This window comes from Colobus angolensis, unplaced genomic scaffold (assembly GCF_000951035.1).
Source record: "Colobus angolensis palliatus isolate OR3802 unplaced genomic scaffold, Cang.pa_1.0 Scaffold104, whole genome shotgun sequence".
NCBI lineage: Eukaryota > Metazoa > Chordata > Mammalia > Primates > Cercopithecidae > Colobus > Colobus angolensis.
This window is the reverse complement of record NW_012111364.1, coordinates 9,197,376-9,210,505: the sequence shown is the minus strand read 5'-3', so window position 1 is coordinate 9,210,505 and position 13,130 is coordinate 9,197,376. Positions and strand designations below refer to the sequence as shown.

Below are 13,130 nucleotides of genomic sequence, written 5' to 3'. Positions count from 1 at the left end.
GTCTCACCATATCACTCAGGCTGGGGTGGATCTCAGCTCATTGCAGCCTCCTGGCTCAAGCAGTCCTCCCACCTCAGCCTCCCAAGGAGCTGGACCACAGGTTCACGCCACCACTCCTGGCTAATTTTTTGTATTTTTGACAGAAATGGGGTTTCACCATGTTGCCCAGGCTGGTCTCAAACTCCTGACCTCAAGCGATCTGCCCGCCTCGGCCTCTGAAAGTGTTAGTATTATAGGCATGAGCCACCATGCCCAGCCTAAATTCTGATTTTTAATGTTTAAATAAATTTGATTTCCTTGCAACCATCAATAAAATGTTTTCTATTATTTATATATAGGACAATCTTTTTGGGTTTCCTCCAAGATTTTTCCTTTACCTTTGATTTTTCAGTAGTATGACCTTAATGTGCCTGGTTGTGGTTCATTTTATCCTGCTTGTGGTTCACTGAGCTTCTTGGATCTGCATGTCTGTTTTTCATCAGACTTGGGAAGTTTGGGGATATTCTTTCTTTAAATATTTTTTTCCTGCCTCAATCTTACTCCATTTTTCTTCTAGGATTCTTACTACATATGTATTAAACCACTGCATAGTGTTCATAAGTGCCTAAGGCTCTATTCTTTTTCCTTCCATGTTTTTTTTCCCACTATTCTTCAAATTAGTTAATTTTTTTGTTTGTTTGTTTTTTGTTTTAAGACAGTCTCGCTGTGTCACGCAGGCAGGAGTGCAGTGGCACAATCTTGGCTCACTGCAACCTCCACCTCCCAGGTTCATGCATTCAAGTGATTCTCATGCCTCAGCCTTCCAAGTAGCTGGGATTACAGGCATGTGCCACCACACCTGGCTAATTTTTTTGGTTTTTTAGTAGAGACATGGTTTCACTATATTGGCCATGCTAGTCTTAAATGCCTGTCCTCAAGTGATCTGCCCGCCGTGGCCTCCCAAAGTGCTGGGATTACAGGTGTGAGCCACCATGCCCGGCCCAGATTTGTTGATTTCTGTTGACTTATGGACTCTTCCATCATCTCCATTTGCTGTTAAACTTCCCAGGGAATTGTTCATTTCAGTTATTGTGCTTTTCAGTTTCAGAATCTTAACTTTGTTATAGTTTACATCAGCAGTCCCCAACCTTTTTGCACTAGGGACTTTATAGCACCAGAGGGTTGGATGATTCCAGCACATGGTATTTATTGTGCAGTTTATTTCTATTATTATTACACATAATGAAATAATTCTAGAACTCACCATAATGTAGAATGAGTGGGAGCCCTGAGGTTGTTTTCCTGCAACTAGATGGTCCCATCTGGGGATGATGTGAGACACTGACAGATCATCAGACATTTAGATTCTCATAAGGAGTATGCAGCCTAGATCCCTCCCATGTGCAGTTCACAGTAGGGTTCTGTCTCCTATGAGAATCTAATGCCACCACTGCAGAGCTCAGGCAGTGATGTGAGGGATGGGGAGCAGCTGTAAATACAGATGAAGCTTTGCTCATTGCCCTGCCACTCACCTCCTGCTGTGTGACCCAGTTTGTACCAGACTGCGGACCTGGGGGTATATTGGGGGTTGGAGCCCCCTGGTTTACATTTCTCGGTTCAGATTCCTTATCTCTTTACTAATCAAAACACTGTTTTCCCAAGCCCTTCTAATTTGGTCAGACTCAATCTCTGAACTGTTTTTTTTTGTTGTTTTTTTTTTTGAGATAGAGTCTCACTCTGTTGACCAGGCTGGAGTGCAATGGTGCAGTCTCGGCTCACTGTAAGCTCTGCCTCCTGGATTCACGCCATTTTCCTGCCTCAGCCTCCTGAGTAGCTGGGACTACAGGCACCCACCACTAGCCTGGCTAATTTTTGTATTTGTAGTGGAGACAGGGTTTCACCTTGTTAGCCAGGATGGTCTCGATCTCCTGACCTTGTGATCCGCCTGTCTTGGCCTCCCAAAGTGCTGGTATTACAGGCGTGAGCCACCAAGCGCAGCCTGAGCTGTTTTCTTTACAGATCATGTTGTGGTTTTCTTTACAGATCATGTTTAGGCTTTACTGGAGAGGATCTAGAGAAGATTTACTGTATATGTATTGACCAAATTCTTTCTTAGTTTATCTCCTTCCTGCCATATAAGGGGAAAGAATGAGATATGCAAACATCTTATTTTTCTGTGAATTTTCTTTTTAAACAAAGGATTATATGCTACTTTGGTACTTAGTTCCGCCTAGTCGGTCATAATTAGGGCTAGAGTAGACCTCTACTTTTTTAAGAAATGAAATTGTAAGCTGTGTGTTTCACTTGTTCTTTTAGCTAAATTTAACTCTGGTAATTAACACCGAATTTGATAGATGAAAGATATGTTGCTTCAGTTTTTGATTGGGTGTCTAAAGATTATATTAGCTGTTATGATATTTGTTCTTTTTTTTTAATAAGTAAGATATATGCCAGGTTCTCTCTGAAATTGTGTTTTCTATTGGCCCTCAATTTTCTATAGGACTGAGAAAACTGACCTTCAGATTGATGCCAAAGCACCATTAGAAGTAGAGGCTTTCTCTCCTTTCTGCATTATGTAAAGTTAAGGAAGATATCCTGAACAGGGCTGAAAGTCTTCTAAGAAAACCTAAAGCGGCCGGGCATGGTGGCTCACGCCTGTAATCCCAGCACTTTGGGAGGCCGAGATGGGCAGATTACCTGAGGTCAGGAGTTCAAGACCAGCCTGGCCAACATGGTGAAACCCCGTCTCTACTAAAAACACAAAATTAGCCGGGCGTGGTGGCACACCCCTGTTATCCCAGCTACTCGGGAGGCTGAAGCAGGAGAATTGCTTGAGCCCGGGAGGCAGAGGTTGCAGTGAGCCAAGATGGTGCCACTGCACTCTGGCCTGGCCAACAGAGTGAGACTCTGTCTCCAAAAAAAAGAAGAAAAGAAAAGAAAACCTAAAGCAAGCATAGATGAAATGTGGAATGTCACAGCTGCCAGGGAAAATATAACTTTAGGAAAATTCTTACTGGCAAGAACTTGAAGTTCTTAATGAGAAGAACTCTAAAGTAAATTTAACTAAAACAAAGTGTTGCTTTTAACTATGGCTAGGGGCAAAAGAACTAAGAAGGTATTTGGTTTGGTTTTGCTTTTTCTTGTTGTTTTATTATTTTTAAGTCAAGAAATGTATGTTTTAATTGAAGGCAAGAGTAAAAATAGACGGGTTTAACTTACGGATAAATAAGTATATAAAAGCAGCATCTTAGTTTACCATGCATTGCTAGATAGGAAGGACCAAGCTAACTGTTAGTTCAGATGTGACCAAGCAATTTTGGTGTGCAATTGGACTTTTTTTTTTTTTTTTTTAAGATGGAGTCTCACTGTCACCCAGGCTGCAGTGCAGTGGTGCAATCTCGGCTCACTGCAACCTCCGCCTCCCGGTTCGGGCGTCAGCCTCCCGAGTAACTAGGATTATAGGCACCTGCCACCACACCTGGCTAATTTTTGTATTTTTACTAGAGACAGGGTTTCACCATGTTGGCCAGGCTGGTCTCGAACTCCTGACCTCAAGTGACCCGCCTACCTCGGCCTCCCAAACTGCTGAGATTACAGGCATGAGCCATCACGTCCAGCCTGTTATTACATTTGGATTTGATAGTAAACAGAGTTTGTGAACCCAGAGGTTTTTAATTGCTGGGACGAAGGGTATTCATATCACTGTTTACAACATTCAACCACGGAGTTCTGTTTTCTTAAACTTAACTAAAAGGTAGAGAATTACACTTCCTGGCCAGGTATGATATATAAAGTACATATTTATGTCATTAGTGGAACCCAGCTTGAGATAAATTAATGGAGCTTCCATAAATTTTGTCTTTATTCTCATTAGGAGCCAGCTTTTGGCAAAAAAAAAAAAAAAAAAAGCCTATTTCTTCTGTTACTCATACTTATATGCTACCCAGAAGTCTCTGGCCTAGCCAGGAGATTTTAAATAATTGAAGTAATTCATGTTTTCATTTTAGGGTTCACCTTTAGATGTTCTTAAGGATGAAAGGGTTCAGTACTGGATTGAGAATTATAGAAATTTATTAGATGCCTGGAGATTTTGGCATAAACGAGCTGAATTTGATATTCACAGGAGTAAGTTGGATCCCAGTTCCAAGCCTTTAGCACAAGTAAGTACATTGTTTTGGAGAAAATCAAGTTGTACCATGTTGATATTCAATTTAATAAGTTACTATTAGCTCATTATTTTGCTTATATTGAGTTCCCATTGATGTCTTTGTCTTTTCTAGACTGAGCTTTGTCCTTGATCTTCCTGTCCTTTGGTTCTGCTTCTTGCTAACAATCATCTCAGTGGCTTGAGCTTTAGTCTGAGATAGAACAAACCACAGCAGGCCTGAAGTTTTCTAGTATATTTCCAGCCCTTTCAGATTCTAAACTATTATATTATCTTATAAATTTCACTTGTGTATTAAGTTTTTTGGCATTATTTATGTGCAGTAAGGCAGGATTTGGGTTTTTCTAGACTTTAGCAGTATTACCTATATCTGTATGTTTAATTACACATGGAAATTTTTTTTAGCATTAGTTTAATAAAAGATTATTGTCACATAAGGTATATCACATTAAATTACTGTGTCTTACTTCAGATATCAAATATTATGTTATCCTCAATATGGTCACTGGATGGTGCTATTTTCTTATTTTAGGAACTTGAGAAAGTGCTTATATTAAAACCAGAGTGTTGATAAAATAGCATTACATGGTAGTACCTGTTACTAATCTATATGATAAGTGATTAAGAGCTTAGCAATTTACTGTAAAAACAAAACGAACAGCTTCTATTGCTATTATTCAAAAAATTTAACTATTTACCATTATAAGATTAACTCCTTTTTGTCTTAGGAACAGCGTTTTCTTTATAAGAAAATTTTGTTCAGAACATTACATCACTAAACTGTGGTTTAGAAGTCATACTGGAATATTTTGTAATGGCCCAGTGTGAATTCTGAAGTCACTGTTATTTCTAAAATGTTGGAGTCTAAAGTTTGAGTTCTTCCACCAATTTCAGTGATATTAGTAAGAATATAATTAAAAAGGAAGTATCCAAAAAATGTAATTGCTAAGTACAAATTTTAAATGAGAGCTAGCCAACCTTAGCAGATAAATTTTGAAATATAAAATAAACTTTTTTAGAAGTATTTAAAAATAATTTGTTAGGAGCAAACTAAGTTATTTAGCATTCCATTATGGTTTGTATTACATTTATTTTTTCTTTCATTTGTTTTGTAGGTTTTTGTGAGTTGCAATTTCTGTGGCAAGTCAATCTCCTACAGCTGTTCAACTGTGCCTCATCAGGGCAGAGGTTTTAGTCAGTATGGTGTGAGTGGCTCACCAACAAAATCTAAAGTCACAAGTTGTCCTGGCTGTCGGAAACCCCTTCCTCGATGTGCGCTTTGTCTCATTAATATGGGAACACCAGTTTCTAGCTGTCCTGGTATGACATAATTTTACAAAATGCTTTATGAGCTGAAATGATTCTTACATAATTGAGTTAATGTTGCAAATAAAATACAAACTAGCTAGAGTTTGTTATTATTTCTAAGAAAGGGCAGTTTACTAGCTTGAAGGCTTTTATGTTCCTATAATTTATGAACTATGTAAATTAAAAGTAAAATCTATATCTATTGATAGTTCAGGTAATTTCACAAGTTCTGAGCAATTTAAAGTTTGTGAGAAAAACTTAAATATGAAATAATCTTAAAATATTACAATTTTCTTATCACTGTTTTCACTAAGGGGAGTTTGTTCAAATTTGATTATTTAAAAGTCAGTATATCTACACCTAATAACAGATACGTTGTATTTCTAAGGATCTTTTGACATCATTAAAGCACTTTGACATTTTTTCTTCATTCATCTTCAAAACCTACCTGTAAAATACATAAGAGAAGGGTCAGGTGCGGTGTGGCTCATGCCTGTAATCCCAGCTCTTTGACAGGCCAGGGCAGAAGGATTACTTGAGCCTGGGAGTTTGAGACCAGCTTGGGCAAAATAGTGAGACCCCATCTCTATAAAAAATTTTTTTGGCCGGGTGTGGTGGCTCACGCCTGTAATCCCAGCATTTTGGATGGCTGAGGCCAGTGGCTCACGAGGTCAGAAGATCGAGACCATCCTGGCTCATACCGTGAAACCTTGTCTCTACTAAAAATACAGAAAATTAGCTGGGCATGGTGGCATGCACCTGTAGTCCCAGCTACTTGGGAGACTGAGGAGGAGAATCACTTGAACCCTGGCGGCAGAGGTTGCAGTGAGCCAAGATCGTGCCACTGCACTCCAATCTGGGCGACAGAGCAAAACTGTGTCCTAAATTTAAAAAAAAATTTTAATTAAAAAATAATAATAAATAAGAAAATGCATAGAGAAAGTATCAGCCTAGAAGTCACGTCCCTTGACTGCTAGATTTCGATGCTGCTTCTGCTGTTTGTCAGTTACCTCGTAAATTTATATATATATATATATATATATAAATGAAGGCAATACATAATGTTTTAAATGTACGTTTTAGTTTTGATTTAAATTTTAATCAAGGATTTTTATTTTATACATTGCATACTGATTGATCACTCTTTTATGTTACTCTGGTCCTAATAAGCAGAAAATAACAATTTGGAATATATACATATATACACACAGTGTTTTTGTTTTGTTTCATTTTGTTTTTGAGACAGGATCTCACTCTGTCACCCAGGATAGAATACAGTGGCATGATCTCGGCTCACGGCAACCTCTGCCTTCTGCCTCCTGTCTCTTGGGCTCAGGTGATCCTCCCACCTCAGCCTCCCAAGTAGCTGGGACCATAAGGTTTCGCCCTGTTGCCCTGGCTGGTCTTGAACTCCTGAACTCAAGCGATCCACCTGCCTCAGCTTCCCAAAGTGCTGGGATTACAGGCATGAGCCACCATGCCCAGCCTATATTTTGTAATGGTTAGAAATATTAAGATTATTTATTACTCTTTACAGTAAACATGGGAAAAAAATTTGAGAATAGTAGATAATCAGATATCTTTACCTGGTGGCTGGAATTATTCCAGCTCTTTACCTAATTTGAAAATGATACGGTGGCAAGATTTTCAATTAAAATCATTTTGGGTATTTGGCACACAGGTGTAATGAATAAAGAACTGGTTAGAGTGTGAGAATGTCTGTTTTAATTCTAGCTCTGTGACATTCACTCTGTGACATTGAGAGTTACTTGCACCTTCCTCTGGACTGGCGATCCTTTCTAGTACACACATTTTATAATTCTATTCTGTATCTTGTTCATTTAAGTAGTCTGCTTTATCATTACATTAACATTTATGAAAGACTTGCTGGTATCATTGGCTTAGCAATTATTTTTCCATCTAGATGCTTTTTTTAAAGAAATGAAGGCAATACGTAATGTTTTAAAGGTGCATTTTAGTTTTAAATTTTAATCGAGGAATTTTATTTTATACATTACATACTGATCACTCTTTTATGTTACTCTAGTCCTAATAAACAGAAAATAACAATTTGGAATATCTACAACAATGAGAGCACAAGGAGGTAAAATATAGCATAAATAAGTCATATATGTATATGAACTGAGATATATAGAAATAATTAAATGGAACACATCTTTTGGACCACAAGCCTCAGGAAGCTATAAGGATTATTTGCATTCTTACACCTGGGCACTCTTCCTTTTTGCTGAATATCAGTTTTTCAATCTTTTCTATTTTTGAAATAGGTAAGAAGAGAAAATAATTTTCTAGAATTTGAAGAAAAATCTTAAAACATTTCAAACTCTTTGTTATGACTAATATAATGAATAGTCATCACTCAGGTTTATCAAATATTAACATTTTTCCATATTTGTTATAGAATTTTTTCCATATTTGCTTCAGAAATAATTTATTTATATATAATACATATTTGAACACTGATTTTACTTGGTACATTAATATAAGGCCGATGTGCTGAGATGAATAAATCAAAGAATCTCTTGGAGCTTTTGGTGTACAATAAGCGTAGTTAACAAGTATAAAATAAGTGATATTTTCTAGAAAATAAATACTGGTCTACAATTCCATCTGTCATTTCAAAGTCTCTAAAAAGATCTGAAAGTCCAATGCCTTTTAAAAATAAAATGACAGTAATCTCATTTGGCCACAAAACCTGTTCAGAATTGACGTGAGGCTATTAAGGTATTTGTTTCTCTTATTTATTAGTGAATATTCATGTTTCACTGCAGAAATACTAACGAGTTTGATTACAGAGTGCTTTAGACTACCCTCAAGGTGTACATATTTGCTCCTTTTTTCTAAAATCCCAAACATCCTGGATTCTGGAACACATCTAAACCCCCAACATGAATTAGGACTATTATATAAGGAAAGAATTAGGAATTTTGAGAGTGGGAAATATTACTTCTTTCTGAAGGATATTGAAAGCTTCAGGAGGAAGTTACCATTTAAGCCAGTCTTTAAAATTGGTAGATTTAATATATGAAGATTACAGGGAAGCCTTCTAGGTTGTAGACCAAGAGTAAAAGACATGAACTAGGGTGAAGAGATTGGTAAGTATTATAAGTACAGGGGGTGTTGGAAGAGCAAGTGTATTGTTGTGAAAGGACCTAAGCAAGAGCCTGAATATGATCTTTAAAGGCATTGCTGAGCTAAGTTAGAGAATAATAAGCACTGTTTAATCATGGAATCAACTTCAGTGCCCATCAGTGGTGGACTGGATAAAGAAATGTGGAACATACACACCATGGAATACTATGCAGCCATGTCTTTTGCAGCAGCTTGGAGCTGGAGGCCATTATCCTAAGCAAACTAACACAGGAATAGAAAACCAAATACCGCACGTTATAAGTAGGAGCTAAACATTGAGTACATATAGTCATAAAGAAGGAATAACAGACACCAGGGCTTACTGGAGGGTGGAGGGTGGGAGGAGGATTGAAAAACTACCTGTCGGGTACTATGTTTATTACCTGGATGATGAAATAATGCATATACCAAAACCCCCATGACACGCAATTTACCTGTATAACAAACCCGCACATGTACCCCTGAAACTAAAGTAAACGTTTAAAAAAAAGAAAAAGAAGCAAATTCTCTTTTTTGATATGTGAAATCAGAAGAGTCCTGGTTCCAAAATAAAACAGGATCTAATAGAAATCAAGTGCTGGCTAATGGCTCGAGTATCTAAACCTCCCTGGTGTTTTGCCTGCAATCAGAGATTGCATCCATCCGTCTTGCTTTGTGATTCAAATAGCTGAAATTTCTACAAGCTTATTTAACTGAGACTTGATACTTTTATATTCAATTGTGCTTTGAAGATAAGAAATCTATTGAAACAATTCTAACATCATTGTAAACGTCATAAATATTATTTATTCAACAAATGTTTATTTGGTACCTATTGTTCCAAGTGCTAGAAATGTTACAGTAAAGAAAACAAAAATCCCTGCCCTCACAGAACTTAACTTCTGGATAATGACACATTTTTTAAAAGCTAGATTATCTACTGGTTTTCTTCATTTTCTTCTTACGTTATGAGTTAGTGCGTAAGTGAAACTCTAGTTTCCCCTAAAGTGTTCTGTGGCACTTGTCTTCATAATTCACTATAAGTCTTTTAAAATTTGAAGTCATTTGATCTTAAGCCTTTATACTTGGCAGTGAGGTAGACCTTAATACTTCCAGCTTCATCAGAAAAACATAAGGGTATGCTTGTTCTGATTCAGTCTGTTATCTGTTTATGTTAGAATTTACAAAAACAAAGTGACAAGTACTAATGAGAGCTTTACACAGAGGTTTAAAGTAGTGTCCATATCAGATCTATATTTTATTTATCTCTTCCCCCTTTCCTTTTTACGCTCTCATTATTAATTGTTGGTGACCCTTTCAGGAATAATTTTATTGTGTTTACATCTTAAATCATTGAATTACTTACACATCCTTTCACCTCATATTATTAGCAAAAACAGATATTTTTAAAAACTATTCCTGACTGCAAGATTATTCTTTTGGTCATGAAAGTGTGGCCTGCAATAGTCCAAGCAAAATTTTGAACATAGTTATTGATGTATAATGTCTTTATAGATGGCAAGTAAGTAAAAATATTGTCTAATTAAGCAATTGCTTTAGTTACACAAGTCTCATGAAGTGCATTGGGAAACTTCCCGCTTTTTCTCTTCTTTCAAAGGGCTTGTACAGATGAGAATTACCTATCCCTTGATTGATTGTTTTTTTCTTTTTTTGAGACGAAGTGTTGCTCCATCACCCAACCTAGAGTGCAGCTGTAAAATCTTGGCTCACTACAGCCTCCAATCCCCAGGTTTAAGTAATTCTTGTGCCTCAGCCTCCCCAGTAGTGGGGCTACAGGCACATGTCACCACCCCCGACTAATTTTTGTATTTTTAGCAGAGACGGAGTTTCACCGTGTTGGCCAGCCTGGTCTCGAACTCCTAGCCTCAAGTGGTCTGCCCGCCTCAGCCTCCCAAAGTGCTGGGATTACAGGCATGAGCCACCACACCCAGCCCTACCTGTTTCGTGAATGTTAAGTAAAATTCACTTGTAAACTGGGCCTGGTATTTTCCTTGTGGAAGGATTTTAAACTACTGATTTGGTCTCCCCAAAGTTTTAACTTTAGATTGTTTCTTAGTGGGTTTTATTTTTTTCCATTTTTATATTGGCTATTAAAAATGTAGGGGAGCTTCTGTCATTCAGTTTCGCTTCATCTAAACTAGAACCTACCATCAAAATTGCTATTTCAATATGATGTGTGATTCATACTTGGAACACAGTTTTAGAAATGCTTTTTGAAAGTAACTTTAAATAAAATATTGTGATACAGTTAATGAAGATCGTTTTCTTTCGTCATAGGAGGAACCAAATCAGATGAAAAAGTGGACTTGAGCAAGGACAAAAAATTAGCCCAATTTAACAACTGGTTTACATGGTGTCATAATTGCAGGCATGGTGGACATGCTGGACATATGCTTAGTTGGTTCAGGTAATCAGCACATTTCTTCTTTGATAGGCTTGGAGTTGTGGGGGATAACACAGACTGCTTCTAAATAGTTTGGGTTTATCTATTAACATTTAGCCAAAGTATGAATTTTATTTTTACTGTCACTCAGACGTTAACAAAGGTGGTATGAACATTTCATTATTAGATATTCTATATAACCTTAAACTGTAAAGGTAATACTTATGTAAGAACTAATTTAAATCTTTTGTATGAGTTAAATGTTTGATAACATTATTTAACTTTATTTGGGGAGAGGATGTGTTTACAGTTTTTACAACTGAATATGCTGTAATTTATCATGCAATTGAATTACTAATGAAATGATAAAAGAGCATATCATACTGCTGCCTGAGTTCTCTTCTAAGTAAGCTTTTTATGTAGTCATGCAATTGAGACTCTCAAGACCATATTTGAATTTTATTTTGAATGGTGCCAGTGGCCCTGTGCTCCTGATTGATACAGCATTTATACCCAATTTGTCTCACTAGCTAATTTAAACTCTGAGCACATCCCTGTCACCTTCACAACTGTAAATGAAATATCTTGCCATATATGTAGAAAGTAAAAGGTATGTGTTTCTTCTCCCTGAAGTTCAGCTTGGCAGTAATTTATAATTTGATGCTTTTGATGCTTTTTTCCGCTGGGTTTTAGTTTCTACATTTTTCCAAATGCCATTTTGAAAAGTTGCATTATAGATAGATATAAGTAAACAAGTGGGCACAGTGGTGCACACCTGTAGTCCCAGCTACTCAAGAGGCTGAGGCAGGAGGATGGCTTGAGCCCAGGAGTGTGAGTCCAGCCTGGGCAATATAGCGAGACCCTGTCTCTTAAAAAAAAAAAAGATAAATAAATGTATGTATGTCTAATTTGGATTTTTAACTGTTATTTGACCTGTTTTTTTAGGGACCATGCAGAGTGCCCTGTGTCTGCATGCACGTGTAAATGTATGCAGTTGGATACAACAGGGAATCTGGTACCTGCAGAGGCTGTCCAGCCATAAAAATGTTATCACCTTAAGAGAAACCTTCAAGTGTGGAGCTTTCTAATAGGTGTCCTTCATAGCTCAGAAACATACCTCAGAACAAGTCATTCATGAGTTACCTGTAATGGGAAAATAAATCATTCTATCAGATCAGCAATTTTGATGTTTGAGTGATTTTGATGTGCTTCACAGAGACAAATGCTGCTGAAATAAACATCACAGTATAGACATGAGTTCTGTTCAGCAGGTTGAAAAGTCACTTTAGAAAAACTTTCTAAGTTTTGGTTGAAATTATGAACACTCTACAAGCAAAATTTCTGGAATAGCCAAGAACAGATTCTGAGCCTATATCTTCAAAGCTGAAATTGGATATCTTTCAATAAAATATGTGCACTTTTAAAATAAAATGACTTAATTCTATGATTCAGACAATAGTTTTAAGTTCAGCTGTGCTTAGATTTCTTTCAGATTAATTTAAAATTACAGATTTTTACTTTTAGAATTGAAGAGCCCCTATCCCACACTGGAGAATATTTTTTATTACTGTCTGTTATATATATGTGTGTATGTGTGTGTGCATATTTATGTGTGTATGTATAAATATGTATTTTTTAAAGGAGCCTTTTCCCTCATATACTTTGATTTTAAGATAAGCAATCTTTTGGCGTAGACATTATCATCTTTCTAGAAAAGTCGAGGAAGAATCTATCTTACAACTTTTTCTCTTCAGAAGAGAAAAACGTACCATTTCAGGTGAACATACAAAATTTTCACTTTCTACCTTTTGCTTTCCAGTGTCCTGATTTGTCTTCAAAGGTTTTTCTCCATATTAATTTGTCAACCTCATCACCTGAGAACATTTTACTGCATACAAAGTCTATGCAAGATTATATGTAACTAGCCATTTAGTATAATGTCAGTGTTTCTGTACTGTCAAATTCCATCCTGATTTGGAATATCATGCCTTGTTCTTTCCAAGGTAGACTAGGAAGTGTTGGGGAAATAGGGTCACTTCAGAGACCACTGTAGATGTAAGTTTTTAAATATTAAGTGTTACTGGGGCTAAGTCAGACACTTTATTTTAAAATTTATTTTTTCTCATTTCATAGCTAGATAGT

The 13,130-nt window shown here is 36.7% G+C and overlaps 1 protein-coding gene across 1 annotated transcript in view; it reads left to right on the top strand.

Annotated features, from left to right (window-relative positions):
• Positions 1–12,419, top strand: part of MIOS (missing oocyte, meiosis regulator, homolog (Drosophila)) — a 36,917-nt gene extending 24,498 nt beyond the window's left edge. The window contains exons 8-11 of the mRNA XM_011943544.1: positions 3,987–4,139; positions 5,260–5,464; positions 10,883–11,012; positions 11,934–12,419. Of these exons, the coding sequence (XP_011798934.1) occupies positions 3,987–4,139; positions 5,260–5,464; positions 10,883–11,012; positions 11,934–12,030 (585 nt within the window). The 3' untranslated portion in view covers positions 12,031–12,419. The remainder of the gene's footprint in view (positions 1–3,986; positions 4,140–5,259; positions 5,465–10,882; positions 11,013–11,933) is intronic.
• Positions 12,420–13,130: the final 711 nt, after the last annotated feature.